General features: G+C 44.9%; 1 protein-coding gene across 1 annotated transcript in view; it reads left to right on the forward strand.

The window, feature by feature from the left end:
• LOC147677585 (chymotrypsinogen 2-like) overlaps window positions 1-19,685 on the forward strand; it is a 36,021-nt gene extending 16,336 nt beyond the window's left edge. The window contains exons 4-7 of the mRNA XM_086945244.1: window positions 2,332-2,410; window positions 3,931-4,111; window positions 6,296-6,429; window positions 19,436-19,685. Coding sequence (XP_086801370.1) covers window positions 2,332-2,410; window positions 3,931-4,111; window positions 6,296-6,429; window positions 19,436-19,597 — 556 coding nt within the window. The 3' untranslated portion in view covers window positions 19,598-19,685. The remainder of the gene's footprint in view (window positions 1-2,331; window positions 2,411-3,930; window positions 4,112-6,295; window positions 6,430-19,435) is intronic.
• The last annotated feature ends 4,014 nt before the right edge of the window (window positions 19,686-23,699 follow it).

Consider the following 23,699-nt stretch of genomic DNA (forward strand, 5'->3'; position numbering starts at 1 on the left):
GTGCAGCAAGTGCAGTGGCACCGTGACCAAAGTGCATGAGAGACCCACTTTGTTTTTATTTCTGACTGTCTTTTAGTATCAAGTCGGGCAACAGTCTTTCAAAAGAGCTCATGGCCTACTTGCTACACACTCCAATGCCCGCCCTTCTGATCGTCTGCCATTACACGGCAGAGGTTCGCGTTACATCTTTGGCATAGTCCGTTGCACTCAGAATTGTATCGATGGGGCTCCCGCAAATTGTGTGTATCCTTTTAACCCCTTGTGTGCTTCGGACGGCCCCCAGCCATCCAACGTCACGGTGGGCATGTGCGGAGGACGACCGGGGCCATACGAACTCTGCCCACTCAATAAAACGTTCGCACAGTGCGAAAATACGCGCAGCGCGGAACGGGTTAAACTCAGATAAATTCCAACCACAAGTGGCAGTATGTTGCAGGACATTACACCAGACGTTTGGCTAAAGGGTTTCTTCCGAATGTCTGTAAAGCTCCCATTAGAAGCAGGCCAACTGCATTTATACGATCCTGAGGCAGTTTCCGCATAGCTAGGGATTTGCAGCACTTGTCACATAATCCATCACCAACTGCATAATTTACAGAATGTAATAAAAAATTATAGTTTTGTTCCCAGCTCAAACAGATCAAAACTTAGTAAAATACGCTACCACATGTGTTGTTGAGCGTGGGAAGCCCTTCTGTCGCACAGATGCAGATTGTTGTATTTAGATGTTAACCTGATATTAATGTGGTGAAACCTTTGTCCATGCAGTACTAATGTGTAAAAATTATAAAGTAGTGAACACTACTTCAAAAATATGCAGGCACTACACTGCATGATTCGCACTTTCTTGCCACATAATTTAGTCATACCTGCCGCATAATTTGGACCTCCCCGCTACATAACTCCTGTAGCCCTGCATGAAGGTTTTTGATTGTATTGAATTCAACTCAACGCCTATAGTCCCCTAATCTGGATAAGAACGAGGTGCATATTTACAACAAAATGGCGGTAAGGGGGTTAGCTCCAAAATAGCTAACGGTGTGCATCGTCACTTTAGAAACGCAGGGATGCATCATATTTACAATAATATGGAGCACCCCTTCGTTTCCCCCTGCGCTGGTGCTAAATTCAGCTGCCTAGCACCCACACAGGCACTCTTGCACCATAGTGCAAAGGTCCCTGTGTTGAGGGAATTATTGTTTATGTGCAGGAAGGTCTCCCTTATTGTACATAGGAATTTGAAATCTCCATTCTGGATTGTTTATGTGCAAAAAGTAATTTTTTTAAACATGAATTCATGGAGATTTGCTGTTTCTATGTGTTCTGCACAATGCAGCTCACAGAGAAACAGCAAAATAACGAGAAATAAAGCACTTCTCCTCATTTCACCAGGTTAAGACCAGGTTTTCCCTGATCTTAATTTTGGAGCTGCCTCCTATTTATGCCACTCTTATAAATAGGGGGCAGCATCAAAATTAATGGGTGTTGTGGTGGAACGCCAACCACAACACCCATTGCCCACCTCTTTCAAGCTAAGTATAGAGTGAAAGGGGGCCTTATTTACAAAGCTGCCTTGTAAAATAAGGTGAAGCCCCTATAGCCACCACAACGTCACTAAAAGTGACGTTCTGGTGGCGATAAGGGCTTGTAAATATGCCCCTGGATGTTTTGGACCTATACAGCTCAGAGCAGTGACAGAATATTGCGTTCAAAATATTGAGGACAAAAATATTGAGAAGGTAAGTGCAAATAGGTAAGTATAGATTTACTGTCCTTAACTCCACATCTACGTACCTTGAAGAGATATATACATCGTCAAGGTACATATATGTAGAGTTATGTATAGTAAATCTTTGCTTATCTATGGAAACGTACCTTGGCGATATTTTTGTCCTTTATATTCTTGATACAATATTTTGTCCACTCAAGATTTGTTCTCCAATATTTTGTCTACACACCCACAGCTCTCCAGTAAAGCCCCTTCCCTCCTATTAATAGTGATGACCCCCCCCCCCCCACACCCCTCCACCTGGTCCACCGCGAAGTGGCTGAATTCACGCAAGAAGACCAACTCAATACTCAATGGACAGGGGTCACTGATTTTACAACCATCTTTTTGCTCCTAAACCACCTCTTCAGCTTCAGGACTGTGTGTTAAAGAAAAGCAGAGGCGTGGCCAGGACCCCAGGAATAAGGACAGTAGGGCACTCAGGGGCGGGGTAACAATTTACCATACACAAGCTGTTGCCACTGAAGTAAAGAACATCTCTAGATGCTGCTTCTGGCCAGTGGCTCATCTCTAACTCACCTCATCCTCTGTTAATCCTGCAGAACCAGCCATCGAGTGATTCTGGGAGAATTCGACCACGCCTCTCCGAGCGAGGACATACAGGTCATGACTATTGCCAAGGTAAGGGGTGTGCTGATCCCTGGTCCTCCTCTCGCTAAACTCCACTTGCCGCCCCTGAGGCAGGTAGAAGCAGGCCTTTAAGTGGGGTGAAAAAACTGGCGGGGGATCTCTAAAAGTGGGGTCTCTAAAAGTGGCGTGGTCGATGTAATTAAGGGTGTGGCTCAAAATCGCAAACTAAAAATCTGTCCTTAGCATAGTGTTCTGCCTGACTGGTATTTTGCTGCTTCTGTCATTGCATCCAGATATATGATACAACAAGTAACATTACACTTACAACAAGCCAAGGCTACTGGCTTTTCAACGGACATTTGTTGCTTTAACTATGGCTTCATTGTATATAGCATTGAAAATGCTTCCATTCTGAAACGACGAGACTGTGAAAGAACAAGGAGGCATATTAGCAAGGGCACTATCACCGCTTTAGCAGGACTTTTTCCCTCTAAAGCGGCAATAATTTCATCGCCCAATTAGCAAGTTGTCGCTAACAGCAGTTAGCGACAGCTTTTAGGTGATAGCGACCGATTTGGGGCACACTTTGCATGTCACCGATATTTATCGCTAATGACGTGCAAAGTGGGCGTACCCAACCTGTTAGCAACTGAAAGCAGTCGCTAACACAGCTATCGCCTTTTAGCAAGGCAGGCTGTGCGATTAAAAAAGTCGCGCTAAGCGCGATTATCGCCAGAACCTAACGCCTGCTCAGACCATGACTTAACCTGTGTATCCAATAGGAGGTGGATATTTAGGTTAAGTCCCCATTAGCGTTAATGCCTGAATATCGCTGGATTTCCAGCAATATTCACGCATTGAGCCGCTATCGCCGGATATTTTACCGCATTAAAGATAAAAGTTGCTAATAGAATGTTATCTCTGCGATAATATCCGGCGATAGACAGCGATAAAAAAAATGCGCTAAGCGCATTTAGCGATAAATATCGCTATTTGTTGCTAATATGCCCCAAGGTATCTCTTTGTAGTTACATCAAAGGCAGTGAAGGGTGGCACTGCTGCAGTGTTAACATGTGTTCCTCACCCTGGGGGTGAGCGCAAAAGCGGAGGGCCCGATAGGGTTCCGTCTCAGCACCTGGGGGCATATTATCAAGACTTACGATAAAATTATCGCTGCTTTAGTGGCAGAAAACTGCCGCTAAAACGGCGATAATGGGATTGATAATATGCTCTATGGAATTCCAATTGAAGCTCATGTTAGATGTCCTTCACATCTAACATGGGCTTCAATTGGAATCCCATAGAGCATATTATCAAGCCCATTATCACCGTTTTTAGCAGCAGTATTCTGCCGCTAAAGCGGCGATAATTGTATCACCTGTCTTGATAATATGCCCCCTGTTTTTTTTTAGGACTGCCGGTGATCAGTACCGGCAAGACCTGGCTGACTTAAAGCCCTGGGTGAAAGAGCTGGTCACTGCGCATTGAGCCACACGCGCAATTCTCTATGTCCTCCACTATGTACTTTGTATGTGTGAGGTCTTTGTTTCCTCTCTCTTCCTCCGTTTTAGGTCTTCAAGCACCCCCAGTTCAGCATGTTCACCATCAAGAACGACATCACCCTCTTGAAGCTGGCATCTCCCGCTCAGCTGACTGCCCGAGTGTCCCCCGTTTGCCTGGCGGACTCAACTGACAGCTTCAGCGGTGGCTTGAGGTGTGTCACCACCGGATGGGGCCTGACTGATTCCAGCGGTACGTACGGTGGAGTATTGTCCATGTGGACCTGGCGCCAGACTTCATGTATGAAGGGATGGTTTCTAGTCTCAAGGGCAAGGGCGCAGCCTTTAGCAGACCCTTCACTTCTTTATTACACAGGGCAGTGACCGGCCCAGCCAGTCAGTGATTGTTGAACATGTTTGAGAGGTCTTGATGTGACTGACAAGTCACATATAAAGTTCGAACCAACTATTCATTCTCGGCTTCTGATTGACACCACGAAGAGTAGAACAGTGGAGCCCCTACTGACAGCTGCTGCTCGTTTCATTACTGTGCAGACAACTCCTTCAGTAGGGGGCGGGGGCTTGGTGCAGCCTAGCGTTTCCCCCTGCGACTGCGATAAGTTTTACAACTAAACACCAGCGCAGGCAGGGAAGGTTTGTTTATGTACAGGAAGGTGTTCCTTCCTGCACATAAACAATGCTTAAATGCCATTTTGTAACTTACATGTTGCTGCTTCATGCAGCACACATGTAAGTTACAAATTGGCATTTTTAAAAAAAGGTTGGGTTATGTACAGGGAGGGACACCTTCCTGTACATAAACAAACCTTGGCATTTTGCTTTTTTCATGTGTGCTGCACAAGGCAGCACAAATGGTAAAAGCAAAAACAAGGAGAAATTAAGCATTTCTTCTCGTTTCGCCACCTTAAGAACTGGTCTTTCCTGTTCTTAAATTCGGCGCTGCCACCTATTATCGCCTCTCTTGATAATAGGTGGCAGCGTCGAAGTGAATAGGTGTTGCGGTGGAACGCCCACCGCAACACCCACTGCACGCCCCCTTTCACGAGGAGTTTATCGTGAAAGGGGTCCTATTACCAAGGCAGCGTTAAGTCAATTAACGTGGCTTTAAGCCACGTTAATTGACTTAACGCTGCCTTGATAATAGGGCGATGCAAATATCGCCGCATTATCGGCAGAAAAGTGCTGATGACGCTGTGATAAGGGGCTTGATAATATGCCCCATAGTTTTACACTTGTTACACGAAATACCTTAAAATATGATAATACGAATGTGGTTTAAACGAGAACACTTTGGCATAGGAGCATGCGAAAAACACAGAATGCTAGTGAATATTGTTTACAGCGCTTGTGTGTTTGCAATTGTTAATAAAACGTAGCGCTGTGCGCTAGTTTGCACAATTTCAACGAATGTTGTGGAATTACGAAAAAAATGATTCTACAAATTTCAAACATCCCTAGTTTATTGTTGCTGCTTGACTCTTACCTGTGAGTGGGCAGATTTGTGATACGCCAAAATATCGAGTTCATGCATTTGTACCTACATATACATCCACTCTACAGTATTGACTATAAACATCGTCAAGGTAATCAAAGATGCAGAATTATGACCTTATTCTTGTAAATCCACATCTCCTGAACTCGATGATGTTAGGAGTTGATATTGTAGAATCAATGGGGCTTAATTATAAAAACAGATGCATCGCTGCGTGAAAACAGCAATGGGACCATTTTCACTGCGCCCTCCTTGCGACACGATGGATGCGCTGTATTTACTGTATGGTGCTCCATGTTGCAAGGAGTGACAGGTGCATCAGGAACCGGACGTGTCCGTCTGCACAAAAGTTATGCATTGCTGGAGTTGTGTCGCAAGCAAGACGCAACTCCAGCAATGCATGAGGCAGGCCCACACGCATAGCACTGCGTCACCCTTATGCCTGCTATGAGGCAGGCGTAAGGTTTTGACGCAGTGGCGTTCTAGAAGTAGTGCAGATAAATCTAATACATTTCACCATGCCACACTTACGAGGCTGTGTTGTATAATGTGGTGCAGGGCTTTATAAGGTCACGCATCTGCCTAGATGCGCCACCTTGTAAATATGGCACAATGTGGTGCATTGTTTACGCCGTTGCTGCATAACAAAATGTGACGCAGCAGCGGTGCAAAAGTGTGTTGTAGATCGATATAAAAATGTCGGCTATGGTAGGAAGCCATTGTGGTTAATTGGAGAAAGAGTTCTCTTGGCTTCTTTTAGGGGCAACCTTAAGAGACCTGCATTCGTTGAACATGCCTAACAAACCCGCCTTCATTTAGCAGCCATGTCATGTTTCTTTGGAGTGCTGGGCACTTTACAACTGCTGGGGGTCGTAGGATGTATTTATAGATCAATGGCAGCTGTAATTGTCTTTTATTTTGCAGCGAGCAAAACCCCCGAGAAGCTGCAGCAAGTAGCCCTGCCACTCTTGACCAACCCTGAGTGCAAGCAGTACTGGGGCAACAAGATCGCCGACGTCATGATCTGCGCCGGAGCTGATGGGGCTTCCTCCTGCATGGTAACACATCTAGCACTTTCACTGGTTGTCTGTGTACCCAGCCTCCTCTTGTCACCTGTCCATCAACTCCTGCTTTGTCCACTGTATCTGTTCAGCATCTCTGTCTGTCGTTTTCACCTCTTGGAATGGTAACTCTCAGGGATTTATTTATGAGGCCCTTAACGTCCCTTTTTTGACGTTCAGGTGGTGCAATGTGCCACTGGCATTTTTATAAGCGTTACATGGCTTTTCGTGGCCCTATAAATATGTGTCCTTTTCATGCATGAAAGGGGCCTTCCATGGGGGCGTTCCCAGCAACATCCATTGCTTTTTGATACTTCCCCAGATTTACGAGAATCGTAAGTCTGAGGCAGCGCCAACAACTTAATCCTCCCCAAGGGATGTCTAAGGGACACATTCTGCAGCACACAGAAAGAGGAAAAAGCCTCTTGTGATTGTTTTGGCGCAGGAAGGTTTCCCTTCCTGCACAAAAATAGTCATCACCGCAACACAGACACTCTTGCACGATGGTGCAAAGGTGCCTGCGTCGGCGCATGGCAGCCCATTGTGGGCCAGCGTAGGGGAAAAGCACAGGAATGCACTGTATCTAATAGATACAGCACATTCCTGCCTATTTCTTTTGCCTTGCAGCGCAGCAGCAAGGCCCGCTTCCCTGCTCTACGGCACAAAATCTCTAAATGAGGCCCTCAGTATTTACTTACATGTCAAAGTTACTGATCCATCAATCAAATGACCCATCCATGTCATTCAGAAATGTGCAGATTCCCCAACTCGAAATGCCCCATTAACTCATATATCCTCTCATTTAATCATCTGACCCTATGCTCAGTAAGATTCCATAGGACTACCTACCCCCGCCTCATGCCCATCCATCTGCCTGCCAGCCAGTATAACCAACTGCATACCTCTATCTGGAATACAGTGTTTTATATCAAATCTCAGTTCCATATTCCTGTGGCATAATGTTTCTCGCTCATTTAGGATTCTGCAGAGAAAAGCTGTGGCCTCCTTCTGGTAAGTTCCCATCACGTGCCACCAAAGGCAGCATTTAGAGGCATAGTTTGCATGAATTAGGCGGTGTGATCCACGGCCAATCAGGGGCCTGACAAACTTGTGCCATTGGAAATGTGGAGGAGGTACTCACTAACCAATTCTCGCATGGCCAGATAGCAAGACAAGATGGTGGGATATGTAATAGAGGTGCTTAGTTAGAGACAGACTGAGAGGCCATTAAAACCGGATGTATGACGGTACAACGCGTACCGTTACAACAAGTACCTTTACGACGCAGGTTTAACAACGCAAGTCGTTACAACGACTTGCGTTGGGGGTCGGTGGATAGTGAATAGTTTAATTTACTATTCCAACTCCAGTCCCCGTGGATAGTAGGTAAGGTGTTGGATAGTAAATTAAACTATCCCCTATCCTAGAGCGCCCTCCAGCGAAAGTCGTTGTAACGACTATCGTTGTGAATCCTGCGTGGTAACGGTACCGGGTTGTAACGGTTCCGTTGTAAAGGATGTTTCCCATTAAAACCCTAGGTACGCCTGAGTACCAGGAGAGCAACATCAGGTGCTTTCACCCTGGAACTCTGGGTCAGCACCCTGTGTTCCTCTCCTTGTGGTCAGGGAGTGACTTATTTATGAGAGCCCTGCATCACTTTTGCACCACGTAAACATGTAAATGCATGACACAGGGCTCTCATAAAGATTTATGAAGCCAAGGAAAGCCACAGTGTGTGGCTTTGAGTGGCCTCATGAATCATGAGTAAGGTGATGCAGCACAAATCACTGCGTCGTCTTATTCTTCGCCCGGGAGACGTTCCATGGTCATTGAGGTGGGTTTTCCCCTGCAAGTCCCATGGAATTTGTCGCTGCCCTAGATTTACAATGCAATGTAAACCAGGGGAAGCTCCAAATTCGGGGGCCTCCCGAGGCGAGGTGTAAGGAGTTCCTCTTTCCATGTGTGCTGCAGAGAAAAACGCCTTGTAGGGTTGTATTTTTGCAGGATAGAGCCGCTTCCTGCACAAAACCAATCCTGCCTGCAATGGAGGCACGCTTCCACCATGGCGCAAGGGTGCCTTCTTTTGCGCTAGGCTGCCAAAATGGCACCAGCACCATGCGTAAAGACAGGAATGGATCGTATTGCCTAAATACAGTGCAGTCCATCCCTTTCACTTTGGCCTAGATCAATGCAACTAGGTGCCTTGTTGCACTGTCCTACTGCAAAATGCCATAAATGAGGCCTGGAGTGTATTTTTCCTTGCATGTAGTGTGCAAGTAACCCAGATAAAATAAAAATTCTGGGGAGTCTCACAGGAAACATGCATGGATGTGGTACTGCCAGGGGATCTATGGAGTTCCCCTTGTGATGGAGGGTGCATGCATGCCCCAAAAACAGTCCAAATGGTAAAAATGCCCCCACATTCTGCGCAGTCTCAGGGTTTCTCCACCACATCATGTTTGTGCAAAAAGGAAACTTGGGGACCCCTCCAGGTTCAGGGGTGCAATGGTCCTGATACGGTTCATTTTGCCTCTTGGTTCTTCGAGGCATCCCTACAGTGCTGCTAGATTGAACAGGGACATGAGTAGGGCACATGTAGCATCTTGGCAGATTTCAATCCAGATTTCCTTTTCATTTGTAAATGAATACGTCAAGCGGCCCAAAGTTTTGTTCAGAAGGTCGGGGTTGATGTTAGAAAGGTTGAGGAGCCCAATACCAAGACTGCGTAGTTTTTATTCGACCTAATGCTGCTTCAATCCGCCACAAGACACTACGGGCCCGATTCACAGAACTAACTTAAGACAAAATCCTAAACTTACTACTTTTGGTATTCACAGAAGTTAGGAGTTTGTCTTAAGACAGACTTAAAACAGACTTAAGTTAGGATTTTGTCTTAAGTCTGTCTTAAGTCTGTCTTAAGACAAATTTGAGACAAAAGCCTAACTTCTTTGAATACCAAAAGTAGTAAGTTTAGGATTTTGTCTTAAGTTAGTTCTGTGAATCGGGCCCTCCTTGCCTCTTTATCTCACTCTTGCGGGTTATTTTTCATCCCTGCTTTCTCCCTTTGTCAATATTTTGTCATCTTTCTCTTGCTCTTTCTGTCCCCCTTTGCTGTTTGTTTTTTCTTGCTCTGGAACATAGTTTGTTGAGGAATAATATGTGCTGGTCCCCCCAAAACGAGTGCCAATGAGCTCCTCCTGCACCCCATGGTCAAATTAGGCACTGGTCAATACTGTAACTAAGGGTTGAAATGGGTGGTGGCAATGTTTAGACCTTGTTGAAGAGGACCACATGGTCCAGTCTAATGGTGGTCAAATTTAATTGGGTCCGAAACTTGCTGCGGCTCATCCTCCAAGCGTCAGTGTCCACAGGCTAAACATTGCATACATTTTGGGATGAAAGTCGCATTTCTCCTTTTAAAAATAATAGTAATATTTAGATTAAAAGTGTTTTCCTTCTTTTTATTGCATCACCCTAATATACAATGAAATCTGCAAAGGTTATGAAAAGGTACGAGCAGTCATGAGGGGAATACTAATCAGAAGAAGTGTATCTTATGGCTCTAAGGACCAAATTTGCTGATATTTCAGGTTACCCTGCTCTTTGCATGATTGGACGAGAGCAAGACTGCAATACATGTACTAAGATAGATGCTGCTACTCTCTTCCCATGCACTGGCACACATACAGGCTGCCTAGGGCCATGCACACACCTTTGCACCATAGTACAAAGGTGTGTTTGTGAGTCTTTCAGAGGATGTGTACAGAAAGGGACCCTTCAAGTAGAAATGCTATGCCTAGATAACGTTAAAACTATTCCCACACAGAACATGTGCAAAGTCTGAAAAGTTTGAAGGAGTAAAAGCATTCCTCCAATTTTGTGTCTGCCCTGAGGAGAAGTCCGGTTTAGCGCACAATCCCAATTTCCATCGTTAGCAGATAGGGTGTTGTGCCAAAAACCAAAGGTGACAGAGTGGGCGTGCCCATGCACTTCCCCTGGGTACGGCCTTTGATGAAAAGTAATGCAAAAAGTTTTGCACTGGATAGTAAATCCCAAATCAACACTTTGCACCAGTTTGTGTCGCTTTCGTTGACTTTGCACCCCTGCAAAGTGTTGCTAAATCTGGCCCCTAACTATGTCAGACATGGAAGTTATTTCACCAACTCCAGCACCGATATGGGAATGATTGATCCTCAAACCCTAAGCTTGGGTGTAAAATACTCTAGGGTTTGGTCAAATGCCATCTGTGGGCATCGGCTCCCTGGCACTCAGCTGAGAGTACATACACAGAGGAACTATGCCCTGCAAATCTTCCACCCTAAAGAAGGTCATACAAATTATTCACATAGGTATGTCTGCTACGTTACTAAGTTAGCATGAAATTAAGTAAAAGAACAAGGGGAATTTTAATGTCCCTGGTCATGGTTTAATGGCATTACTGCTTGCAAGATAGCTTGGAAATCATTGAGTATATGTTAGAGGAGATGATAGTTCCCTGGATCTTTTCATACATTTATCCCTAGTAGAGAATTGATACTCTCAGATTTGTATCAATTGGGTATCCCAGCTGGGATTACGCGCAACGTTGCATATTTGCCGACCCCACTGATTTCGGAGGTAGGCTACTACTTGTTTGGTAGTGAGGACCCTGCAAGGAACCTAGAGCTGAACATAAGCCCACAAACCGGGTTCAACCATTATGCAATCCTTTATCCGAACACAGGTGTAAAACTCCTATTAATAACCAATGGTCAAGTCATTCAAAACCAGGATCACCTAAAGGTCAATATCCCTTTGAAATGTATCAAAGGAATTGAAAAACATTTTCAGATATTTTGATTTATTGGCAAATAGGAGTGTATATAAGAGCGTGAATTGGAAACTCGTACATCAAAATACAGCCCACTTAAGAACCCTGGTTAATTTGCCAAATTTCTGCATTCTGTCAGATGATCCAACAGGCGCTCCTTTATATTATTTAAACCTGAGGCAAATCAACGAATCCACTAAATATTAAGTTGTTCAAGCGATTCGAGCCCAAAAACTGCGTAAAGCAGCTGGCCCAGAAAAATTCCTAACAGATGTTTTCTGAAAACCACTTACATTTATGGTCAACTGCACTGACTAGGTGATTTAAAAACATCTGGCTTCATGAAGACATTACATCTTCTTGGAAAAAAAATCAGCAATTGTCCCATTATATGACAAGGGGCCGAGAGACAACTGGAAAACTATTAGGCAATCTCACTGCTTGATGGAGTCAGAAAAATCTTTGGAAAATTGTTGATATCTCTCCTAGACCAGTGGTTGACTGAAAAAGATCTACTACTTCCATATCAAGCAGGCTTCAGGATGAGCCAGAGCACAGTGGACCAAATAATGAGATGAAATCTCATTTGCTCAAAATCCATTTCCCATTTAAAATCTTCCTTATACTTGGTATTTATTGATCTTCAAATGGCATTTGACAGCGTTAACTATTCCATTGTATGGCAAATTCTAAAACAACAGGGTGTCCCCCATAAGTCACTAAGGGGCATATTATCAAGAACGGTGTTAAAAATTATTGCCGCTTCAGCGGCAGGAACTGTCGCTAAAGCGGCGATAATGGGCTTGATAATATGCCCGTGGAAATTCCAATAGAAGTCCGTGTTCTAGTGTGAACATGGGTTTCTATTGGAATTCTCCAGGGCATATTATCAAGCCCATTATCGCCGCTTTAGGAGCAGTTTTCTGCCGCTAAACCAGCAATAATTTTAACACCGTCCTTGATAACATGCCCCTTGATCTGCTAGTTATAATACATTTTGAGATTACCACTCAGGAAAAATACAGCACAAGGGGTGCATTCACTGCAGAGATCCCAATAGAACAGGGCATTAAGCAAGGTTGCAGGTTAGCACCAACTTTATTTAACTGCTATATAAATGATGTTGTAAAAGCGTTAACGAACCTTGATCTAGACATAACAAAAATAAACAAAGAGCCAATACTGCTCTTTGCGTACGACGTGGTACTACTAACCCAAACAGAACCAGCAATGCATCGTCTTCTTGCAGGTTTTGAGTCATTTTGTGCCTCTAGAAGTCACACTATCCATGTTGGAAAAATCAAGGGTCAGCATGGCAGAGAAAGCGCAGAAATGCGTGTTATTTAAGTAAATACGGCGCATTCCTGCCTTTTCCCTCGCGCTGGTGCCCTTTTGGCTTCCTAGCGCCAAAGCAGTCACCCTTACATAATGGTGCAGAACATTCAATTCTCCTGATGACATTAGGTCAGAAGTCCTGTGGCACTTTTCTCCGATGTGGGTCACTCAACACATAACGTTGAATCCTGTGATGTCATCATCTTGCCAAAGGTCATGAGATGTAATGTCCAGTTCTGTCATCATTATACTTATTAGTGGTTCTCAAACTTAAAAACTCAACCTCTTTTTCCTCAAACAATGTTTATAAGTATGCTAGTGCCATAATAAAAGCACTAAAAGCACAAAGTAAAATGACGTCACTTGAGAGCTCGTCTTCTGCTTCTTTTGTCCTTCTAGATATATGTCCCTTTCCCTCCCACTGCCCATGCGTAGAACTGTAATAAGAGCCCAACTGTCCACTGGAGCAACCACCCTTTAACCACAGGTGAACGACTCCTGCCCGTAGGAGCGCCGCGATGCCAGGTGCTGGATGCCCTTAGGAAGTTTAAACGTATAGCCCAGCAGCACCATGGGAGGAGCTTTTTTGCTAGGGGACTCACATTCCAGTTGCTGAGATCCATGTTACACAGACTTCCTATGTTTCACGATTTAGTTTTGGTGGGTACAATACATCTGTAGGTAAAAGAGCATCATGGCCTAGGGCTTCCACTCTCTTACAGTAATGAGTTAAAATGAGAAATCGTGACAGATTCAAGGTACCATCACTGCACTACACATCCGCGACCCTTCATTCATTACAGTGCTACGCATGGGCCCTAGCCTTGCTGTTCTCTTACCTATAGATGTCCACCGATAGCCCCAATCTCTTTTTTGTAAGTTCCCATCAAAACAAAATCATGAAACAAGGAAGTCTGAATGACATACATCTCAGTAACTCGAAAGGAGTTCTGACAACTTTTTGACCTAGAGCCACTGCATCTGCTGCACCATTCAAATCATGCCCCTAGTGCCTGCAAGATAACTGCATTTTGACTGGCTGTTTAGTCGTAAAATATAGCAAGATCTGGTGTTTACAGGAGTCTTGACAGCTTTTGGCTCTGGTGCCCCTGCACCTGCTGCACCATTCAAATCATGACCCTGTTGCCTGCAAGGTAGCTGCACTTGTGACTGCCTGTTTAGTAGTAAAATATAGCAATGTTAGGTGTTTAGTGGCGTGCCTAGAACTTTTTTTTCCTAGTGCTACTGCACCGGCTGCACCATTCAAATCGTGACCTTAGTGCCTCAAAGATAACTGCACTTGTGACTGCCTGTATAGTTGTAAAATATATTAATATTTAGTGTTTAGTGGAGTTATGACAACTTTGGTCCCTGCTCCCGGTGCCACTTCACCTGCTGCACTATTGAAATCATGACACTTGCTAGATAACTGTATTTGTGACTGCCTGCTTAAAATTGCAATATTAGGGGCCTCAAGAAAGTGCCACAGCACAGGGGCTAACCCATTATCCAGCCTTTTCTGGCCACAAGAGCGTGGCACCACTCCGATACCAGTGCCAGTTGTGAAGAGCCTGGGCATCGGTTAGATACCAAGCTAACAATGAATTATCAGGAAGCAGCATTTGTAGGGAGCTGGGCGAATCTGCTGAGACAACTAAGGAAATTGGTTCCCCTGCTGTCAGTTTCCACCATGCGTACCATTGTGTCCGCATTAATTCTATCACGTCTGGATTATTACAACTCAGTCTACATTGGACTCCCAGAGAAACTCCTGGGGAAACTCCAGGTGACACTAAATGATGTGGCAAGACTGATTTTTAAGATGCCAAGTAAAACTAGCGCCTCACCCCTGCTACAACAACTACATTGGCTCCCAATTAAGCAGAGGGTCAGGTTAAATGGCCTGTGTATTGCACACAAAGCTCAGTACGGAGCAGCTCCCAGCTATATAAAAGATCGACTGAAGCCGTACACTCCTAGTCGGTGTCTCCGCTCATCCGGGAGAAATTTGCTGACTTGTCCGCGCTTTAATAGAACTACGCTGGGAGGGCGGTCTTACTCCATAGTAATTTCCCAGCTCTGGAATAAGCTACCGGAGAGCCTACATGGAGAATCAACGCTACTTCCTTTCAGGAGGGAGCTGAAGACCATTCTGTTTATTGAGGCATTTGGATAACCTTCCCCACCTTTGTCTGATCGTTTGGCAGTAGGGGGCGTTTGGGTTCTGGGTCAATGTGTTAGCGCTTAGAGAGCGTTGGTGATTTGGTGCTTTATAAATATATATTAACATTAACAACACCACAAGCCCTTTGGCTGCGCCATGCTGCAGTACATTCAAAACACAGGGATAGGTCATATTTACAACAATATGACGCATCCCTGTGCGCTCCCCAGCGCTGGCGCACCATCAGCGGCCATGCACCATGCAGGTTCCTTGCGCTATGGTGCAAGGGTGCCTGTGTTGTGGGGAGATTGTTGCTGTGCAGGAAGGGGTACCGTTCTGCACAAAAACAATAACAAAAACCATTAAAAGAGGTGATTTCCTCTTCCTATGTGTGCTGCATATTACAGCACCCCTGGAAATAAGAAAAATCGAGGATACAATTAAACATATCTCCTAGCTACGCCTTCCCTGTGGTTGCGTAGCATTCTGACACATTTCCAGATTGACAAATTCTCGTGAATCTGGAAATGCTGCAGAATACCTTGGTGTTGTATGGGAACACCCACAGCAACACCCATGTCACTCCCCTTTCACACAAAGTGTTGCGTGAGAAGGGACCATATTTACAAGGAAGCAGGGTGGCTTAATGTATCCTTGTAAATATGTGGCAGGAGGTTGTACCAGCGGCCCAGTGGCACAAGGGGCTTGTAAAAAAGCCCCTAGGTGTTTGGAGGAGTTCTGATAACTTGTGGGTCTGGTGCCACTGCTCCTGCTGCACTATTCAAATTAGGTCTGTGTTGCCTGCAAGATAACTGCACTTGTGTCTGCCTGGGTAGTAGTAAAATACTGCAATATTTGGTGTTTAGTGGTGTTATGAGAACTTTTGGCCCCAGTGCCACTGTACCTGCTACACCATTTAAATCAAGCCCCTTTTCACTGAAAGGTAACTGCAATTGTGACTGCCTGTATAGTAGTACAAAATAACAATATTAGGTGTTTAGAGGATTTCTGACAACCTTTCAAGGTAACTGCAATTATGACAATTTTTGGGCCCAGTGCCACTGCAACTGCTGCACCATTCAAATCATGACTCTGTTTTCTCCAAGGTAACTGTAATTGTGGCTGTCTGTTTAGTAGGAAAAGATTGCCTAGTTCTTGTATATTGTCTGTATTGTTAAAGCTCAATGTTTATTATAACATTTAGAATTTGATTGCAATGACCAAATAGTTTAAGTTGAAAAAATCTATCCGATAATGCCTACAAAGTGCAAAGAAAGGCACTGAGGCATGAATAGGAAATGCCACAAATGTTCGAAGGCTAAAGCATCTCCTTTACAACTAAATAAAAACAAGCATTGGTAATGCATCGGTTTCGCCTTTGTAATGAATAAAGATTTGTTTTAATCAATCATTGTCCGGGAGAAGGAAAGAGCTCCCTGACAGATTACACAGTAGTGGAGAGGATGTGGCATAGCAGCTAGAGCTGCTGACTCGAGAGTTAGGGTTACCGGTTCGAGTCTCGGCGGCGCCCTGCACCATCCTGTGATTTTATGCAAATCACAAATCACTTAATCTCTCCGTGTGATAACTTGTTATATAAATATGCTGCAAGAGTAAAAGGCAAAACCTTATGAAACTATAGTTCCATCAAAGCGGATATTACCAGTATTTCAGCGGCAGGAAATTGATGAGAGAAACAGATGACAAACATTGGTAAATACAGGAAAATATGCAACAGCCAATAAAAATGAAGGAAAGGTAATTGGCACACACAGGAAGCAATAAGAAACCAGGAAAGAGAGGAGGTGGAATATATGTCCCTTTTATGTTTATATTAAAAACAATAGATTTCTCAAGCACAGTGAAAGCACTGTGCAGGCAAAACCTAAGAAGCAAGCCTCCCAGCATACTGTGCGAGAATCTGTCTGCCTTTTCTGTGGGAAGAGATCTTATCTTGACAGTAAACGGGGCTCAAACAGTTTGAACAGCTTTAGTAGAAGTATCATAAATGTGTGCAGCCAGGGGACGTAAAAAAAAAAATTCCACTCAAAAACGAATGAACACAATAATTTGGCTATGGGAAATGATAAGACCCCCCTTTTAAGATATAGTAAATACAAGAGATTTCACAAGCACAGTGCAAGCGCTGTGCAGGCGAAACCTATTAAGCTCCTCCCATGGTGCTGCTGGGCTATACATTTAAACTTCCTAAGGGCATCGATGGTGCTCCTACTGGCAGGAGTCGTTCACCTATGGTTAAAAGGTGGTTGCTGGACATGATATATTGCAATGGACTGTTGGGCTCTTATTACTCAATGTCACCTCTTGCCAATCCACTGAAAGATATCCGGGCTCTGCTACAATTTTTCTAAAATACTGTCACGTTGCTTGTGAGCTCGCCAGTGACTTTTTTGCGTTTCGTACTGCGCTGTCCTAATAGAGGCACACAATGTGAGTGTTGTTGGAAACAGCTGACATTTTAGTTGTAGTCTGTTCGATGTAACTGTGTTTTTACACTTTCATCACTGCAGAGACCTGATTGGTTGCTCTTGATGCCCCTATATATTTTGCCAGCCTCTGTCACTGGTAGTATATGTATCAACATTAGCTATAACAGATGTAGATTATTTTTTAAAACTTTTTATGTTAAGGAAACTCAATAATTAAAAAAAGCTCATTCCATCAAGTCTGATTTATAGGACAGACCCGTCCATTCATTCTATCCAGTATCATCCTGTGTGTGGGGGATTGGTGAAATTTTGCCTGAACTATGGACAACGCTTTGTGCCATTGGCTGCCAGTCAGCCAACCGAATCAAAACAAAACACTCCGTACGGTGCAAATCATTCTTGGGTGACTGATTCGTGGTCTGAAAAATACATGCACCTCTAGCAGGGCACCTCAAAAGTCTACACCGGCTGCCTGCAAGAGAAAGAATTACAAGGGGCAGATTTACAAGCCCCTTGCGCCAATTTTGCGTCACTTTTTACCTGTGAAAAGTGATGCAAAAGTGGCGCTTGTAAATCTGCCCCAAGATGTTCTAGCCAACACACAAATACATTAAAGGTGCAATCCCCAATTATTTGCAGAAAAAAACGATGCCATAACCTCATCAAGGAACCTTCACTGCGCAGATTCGATCCTCCAGCCCTGATTATATGACTGGGGATTCTGCGCGGCAGATCCTCGCCTCGTGAACACACGCTGTCCGTGAAAACACACTGCTTTTCATCGCCGAGGCAGTTATGAGTTTCAAGACTCACCTTTTCTAAACACTGTGGGACAGATTTTCAAGCCCCCTGCGCCACCACTACGACACTTTTCGTGATGTACTGGTGGCGCAGGGGTCTCCTCCCAATTTACATGGAGAGGAAAAGCCACCCTGCGTGACTTTTCCTCTCCTTGTAAATATGGCCCCTTCACACACAGCACTGTGTGTGGAAGGGGCAATCCATGGTTGTTGCTATGGGTGTTCGCACGCAACACTGATGGAACAAGACACATGCAGATTTATGAGAAATCGTAAATCTGGAGATGCGTGTGAATGCTATGCCACCCTAGAGGTGGTGTAGCGAGGCGTAACGAGGAGAAATGTTTTAATTTCTCCTTCTTTTTTCCTCTTTCAATGCACGCTGCATTCTACAGCACACATTGAAAGAGGAAAAAGCCTCTTGTGATTGTTTTTGTACGGGAAGGTGTCCCTTCCTGCACAAAACCAATCTCCCCACGACGCAGGCATCCTTGCACCATGGTGCAAGTGTTCCTGCGCTGGCTCATGGCTGCAGTTTGTGCGCCAGCGGAGGGGAAGCACAGAGATGTGACATATTCTTGTAAATATATCGCATCTCTGTGCTTTCCAAACTAACGCAGCACGGCTCATCAAAATGACTTGCTGCACCGTGCTGCGTTACTTTGCTGTAAATCTGCCCCTCGATTTATTTTTCACCCTTTTTCCTTTTGATCTTGTTTGCTGTCTCGATACCTCTCCTGACATGTTTTACTGAATAATCTCGTATATGTTTGTGCCTCGTCATTTTAATGTTTATTAGGCCTTGCAACTGTCTCTTCGTCTCAGTCCCATTACTCTACACTGCCCAGCCATAGCACCCGGCCAGGTACATTATATCGTCTATGTATCCTATGCATCCTATGCAACTTTGCAACTTGATCTTTGTATCCTGGGTATCTGGCCTCTATAAGCTGGTGCTAAACTTTATCATGTAAGATCATGTCATACTAAATGCCATCTTCATATGTATTCCATTTCAGTGCCTACGCTCTCCACCATTTGCAGTGTGCACATTGTAATCAAAATAAACTCAAGCAATCATTGGGTCTGAAAGCCCAACTCTATCACAGAATTCAGTGCAGACCTTTGTGAGGGAAGCTGGCTGATCCCTAATGTGTAAGGATATGAACACCGATTATAAACTGTTTCAAAATGGAGCCAGCCAAAGTGAACACGGCAAATAATGATTTGCCAGCAAGAAGGGTAGGCCCTGGTGTGGGAAGTTTACCATAGAGTTGTATGTGAGTCGAATGTGTCAAGTGCGCCTGGCAGGACTAGTTGTTGAGATGGACAGACATGGACCGATGGGAGGCTGACGGTTTCTGGTTCTACAAATGAGGCGATAGGCTTTGCGAGCATTGAGAGCATAACTTGCTAACTCACTCCTGTTTCTTTCCTCATCCAGGGAGACTCTGGCGGCCCTCTTGTGTGCCAGGAGAATGGTGCATGGACCCTGGTGGGCATCGTCTCCTGGGGCAGCAATACCTGCTCCCCATCCTCTCCTGGCGTCTACGCCCGCGTCACCGAGCTCAGGGCCTGGGCTGACCAGATCATCGCGGCCAACTGAGGCCTGAACATCAGAAGGAACCTTGAGGGAAGTGACTGTCAATTTCAAGGAAACATGGCAAAATGTTTAATAAAAAGATTGCCACTGACTGTTGATGTTTACATTTAATGATAACCAATTATAGCAATTTGTATCAGATTATTGTGACAGAATGAGATGGCAGCCTTAAAGACTGAAGCCGGGTTGTCCAAGGAGGTGTGAAGGCGGGAGGGGGGCGGGACAAGAGTTGGAAAGCAACAGTTAAGCACCTATCATCAAGTGTGTAGCAGAGGCCAATGCGACCAAAGAAACTAACCATTTGCAATCATAGTTCACTGTAAGTAAGTACTCTTTTAAAATCATGTAGGACTCCTGCATGAAAGTTGTGATTTGGAATTGGATCCAGTTGTACGCAATCTATCAGGGAGATTTCCAGGCCCAGCCTCTTAGTGAAGTGAATTAAGAGAATACCCTTGGGTGAAGTATACTGGTGAATAAAATAAGCTCCAAGGGGCATATTATCAAGACAGGCGATAAAAATATTGCCACTTTAGCGGCAGAAAACTGCAACTAAAACGGCGATAATGGGCTTGATAATATGCTCTATGGTATTCCAATTGAAGCTCAGGTTAGACATCCTTCACATCTAACATGGGCTTCAATTGGAATACCATAGAGCATATTATCAAGCCCATTATCTCTGTTTTAGCTGCAGTTTTCTGCCGCTAAAGCGGCGATAATTTTATCGCCTGTTTTGATAATATGCCCCCAAGTCACTCCAAATACTTTCAACCGGATAGGAACATTGGGGCATATTATCAACAACCAGCGATATTCATCGCAAAATAAGCTTAGCGACATTTTATCGCCGCGCATCGCCGGATTTTATCGCAGAGATAACGTGCTATTAGCAACGTTTATCTCCAATGCGATAAAATATCCAGCGATAGCGGCGAAATGCGTGAATATCGCTGGAAATCCAGCAATATTCAGGCATTACCGCCAATAGGGTCTTAACCTGAATATCCAACTCCCATTGGATATACAGGTTAAGAAGTGGTCTGAGCAGGCGTTAGTTTTCAGTGATATTCGCACTTAGCTCAAATTATTTAATCGCTACGCCTACGTTGATAATAGGCGATAGCGATGTTAGCGACTGCTTTCAGTTGCTAACAGGTTGGGTACGCCCACTTTGCATGTCATTAGGGATAAATATCGCTGACATGCAAAGTGGGCCCCAAAACCGCTCGCTATCACCTAAAAGCTGTCGCTAACTGTTGTTAGGGACAGCTTGTTAATAGGGCCATGAAATTATCGTTGCTTTGCAGCCCAAAACGGCCGCAAAAGCGGCGATAATTTCATTTCACCTGCCTTGGTAATATGCCCCATTGATTTCTGCAATACATTAGAAGCCAAATTTACAGCGAAATCATGCAACACAGCGTAGCGAGTAAAGTTGCAGCACGGAAGGGAAGAGAACAGAACAGCGTCACATTTACTAAGAGACTTTGCTGTTCTGCTCTCTTCTGGCCCTGCACCACCTTTGGCTGACGTGTACCAACGCAGACACCCTTAAGCCACAATGTAAGGGTGTCTGCGGTATTGCAAATATAGTTTTTGTACAAGAAGGAGTGCCTTCCGGTACAAATACTGGATTGTAAGGTATTTCGCTCTTCATATGTGTGCTGTAGAACAAAGAACACATGCACAGAAGGAACACGCAATGGCAATAGGTCTGGCTCATAAATGAAAGTGGTGCCTTTTGTGTCACTGATAGGTTTAGGCACTCAGTAGGTCATCATAAAAGTACTTTGGCACTCCTTTTTGCACTCAAGTATCCATTCATCTATCCACCGACTATCATTCTTTAAAGTTCTTTTAAATGTCTCTTTATTAACAGTTTTTGTGTACAAGAACCGCAGTAAATAAGCCACATCATCCGATTACCTCAAGGTTGCAACATTCCAGTATGATGTCCCACTGGGGTCACCTGTCACAGTGTAGCCTTTTTACACCCCCATTACTATGACAGAATCACCAAGGGCCAAAAGAGCCTTGCCAGTAATCTAGCTAACGTGCCAGCCTAATGGAGAAAATAAACATTCAACAATACAACCTGGAAAAAAAATAAAAGCACGCTAGTAAAAGGGGAGTTAGCGTACAGGTTAAGACAGTTGTCTGTTTCCAGGGAATATCTCTTGGGGATCCATTCATGGGAGTGCAGGCCAGAGAAAGCAAGGACGGGCAGCGGAAACAAGGCGTTAACATTCAATTGAAGAGCCAGAGGGTCTTAAGCCTAGGGGGCGTGAAGCACGAGTGCCTCAATCTCGATAGATGTAGTACTAGGGGTCGCCTGATGCGAGTGACTCTTTTCCATGTGGGTGATCCTGTGAGACAGGATCTTTATAGCGAGGACCTGCCACATGTGCGTAAGCCATTGAGCCACGTTGGGAGTGTGTGGTTTTTGCCAATGTAACGCTATCAGTTGTTTGGCTGCCCCTCCTAACATGTGGCTGATGAAATGCCTGTCCGCACTTGACATGGCTTGCAAGAGCGGAGGTCGGACGCTTGTAATAATGGTCGAGTAGGACTCTGGGAGGGGGAATATCACTAAGAATGTCTTTCCAAAAGATTGGGGCAGGACCACCATATGTGTATGAAGTGTGAGTGGTGAGGTGGCAGTGTAGATAGAGTGTAGGCGCTCAGGTGTGAGATGCCAGCGTGTCATTATCTTATATGCCGCTTCATGATGTAAAATGCATTTAGGTATTTTAGGAATGTCTCACCAAAGTTGTCCCATTGTTTCGTGTTTATACCTTCACCAAACTCCCCTCACCATTGTGTTCGATAAGGATGTGGGCTGGGGGTAGAATACTGTAGGACCTGGTACGTGCGGGAGTCTCATCTAACGATCAGACCAAGGTCTTGAAAGCAGTTGGCTGACGAGTGGCTTCTTGGGCGTTGGGCGGGGAAAGGGCCCAATGACGACGTTGAATATATTGTAGATTTGTGGATAAGAGGCGACCAAAGTCCTGCGGCATTGGTCGAACGTTTCGAATGAGTCACCCTCAATCAGATCTCAATGTGGAAAAGAGTGTGGTTGTAAGGCTGAGACAAATTCTGGATTCCGTGCAAGAGGGGTATTGGGTGAGGGGAAGGTAGTAAGAACTCGTTTTAAGGCCACCATATCCCATATTTCAGGGACAGTTTTCATAGGGACAGCAATGTAGGCACTCCGTGGCCTCACATGCTTAGGGAGTCATGCCAAATCCCATAGAGGTCGACACGCCACGGCACGGTTCATGGGGAACCAGTGCTTGTTGCTTTCCCTCACCACCCACTCAGAGGTAAATCACAAGTGAGCTGCCCAATAATACTCTAGAAGGTTGGGGCAACCCAAACACACACCCCCGTCCTGGGGTAGCATCAATATGGAATTAGAAAAACAAGAGTGTTTGTTCCCCCAGATGAACGAGCGTTTGTTACACTGAAGGCGTGTAATCCCATCTTGAGGGTTCGGGGTAGGAAGGATCTGGAAGAGGTACAGGAGCTAGGGAAGGAGGGACATCTTTACCACATGTAATTGACTGAGCCAGGAAACCTGAAGTGGCTTTCAACAGCGAAGGTCTTCCATAATGGTTTTACAATACTCTGGCCAGTTGGCCTTCGTCCACATAGCTAGAGAGGGTGTCAGGTTAAGGCCCAAATATCGAATAGAGTGCAGAGGCCCACTGAAAAGGTGTAAGAGGTTGCACCGGAGGTAAGGGTTGGGGGCAATGGTTAGATTCAAGGCTTGGGATGTAGCCTTGTTAATTTTAAAGCCAGAGACCTGTTCAAAGGTGATCAATGCCTGCACCAACGACAGGAGAGAAGACTCAGGCTGGGCAAGGGTCAATATGAGATCATAGGCATATAGGGCTCCCCCCAAAGGATAGACCCACAATGTCTTCCGATTGCCGTATGACAATCACCAGGGGTTCCATTGCAAGGGAAAACAAGAGATGGGACAGCCCTGTTGTGCACCCCTCCTCAACTAGATGGACTGAGACAGACCTCCATTCACCCCGATCCTGGCGCTGGGGGAGACATAAGAAGTCATTATTCTCAAGGTCATCAAAGGCCC

The sequence above is a fragment of the Lissotriton vulgaris genome, chromosome 12 (assembly GCF_964263255.1).
Source record: "Lissotriton vulgaris chromosome 12, aLisVul1.2, whole genome shotgun sequence".
Lineage (NCBI taxonomy): Eukaryota > Metazoa > Chordata > Amphibia > Caudata > Salamandridae > Lissotriton > Lissotriton vulgaris.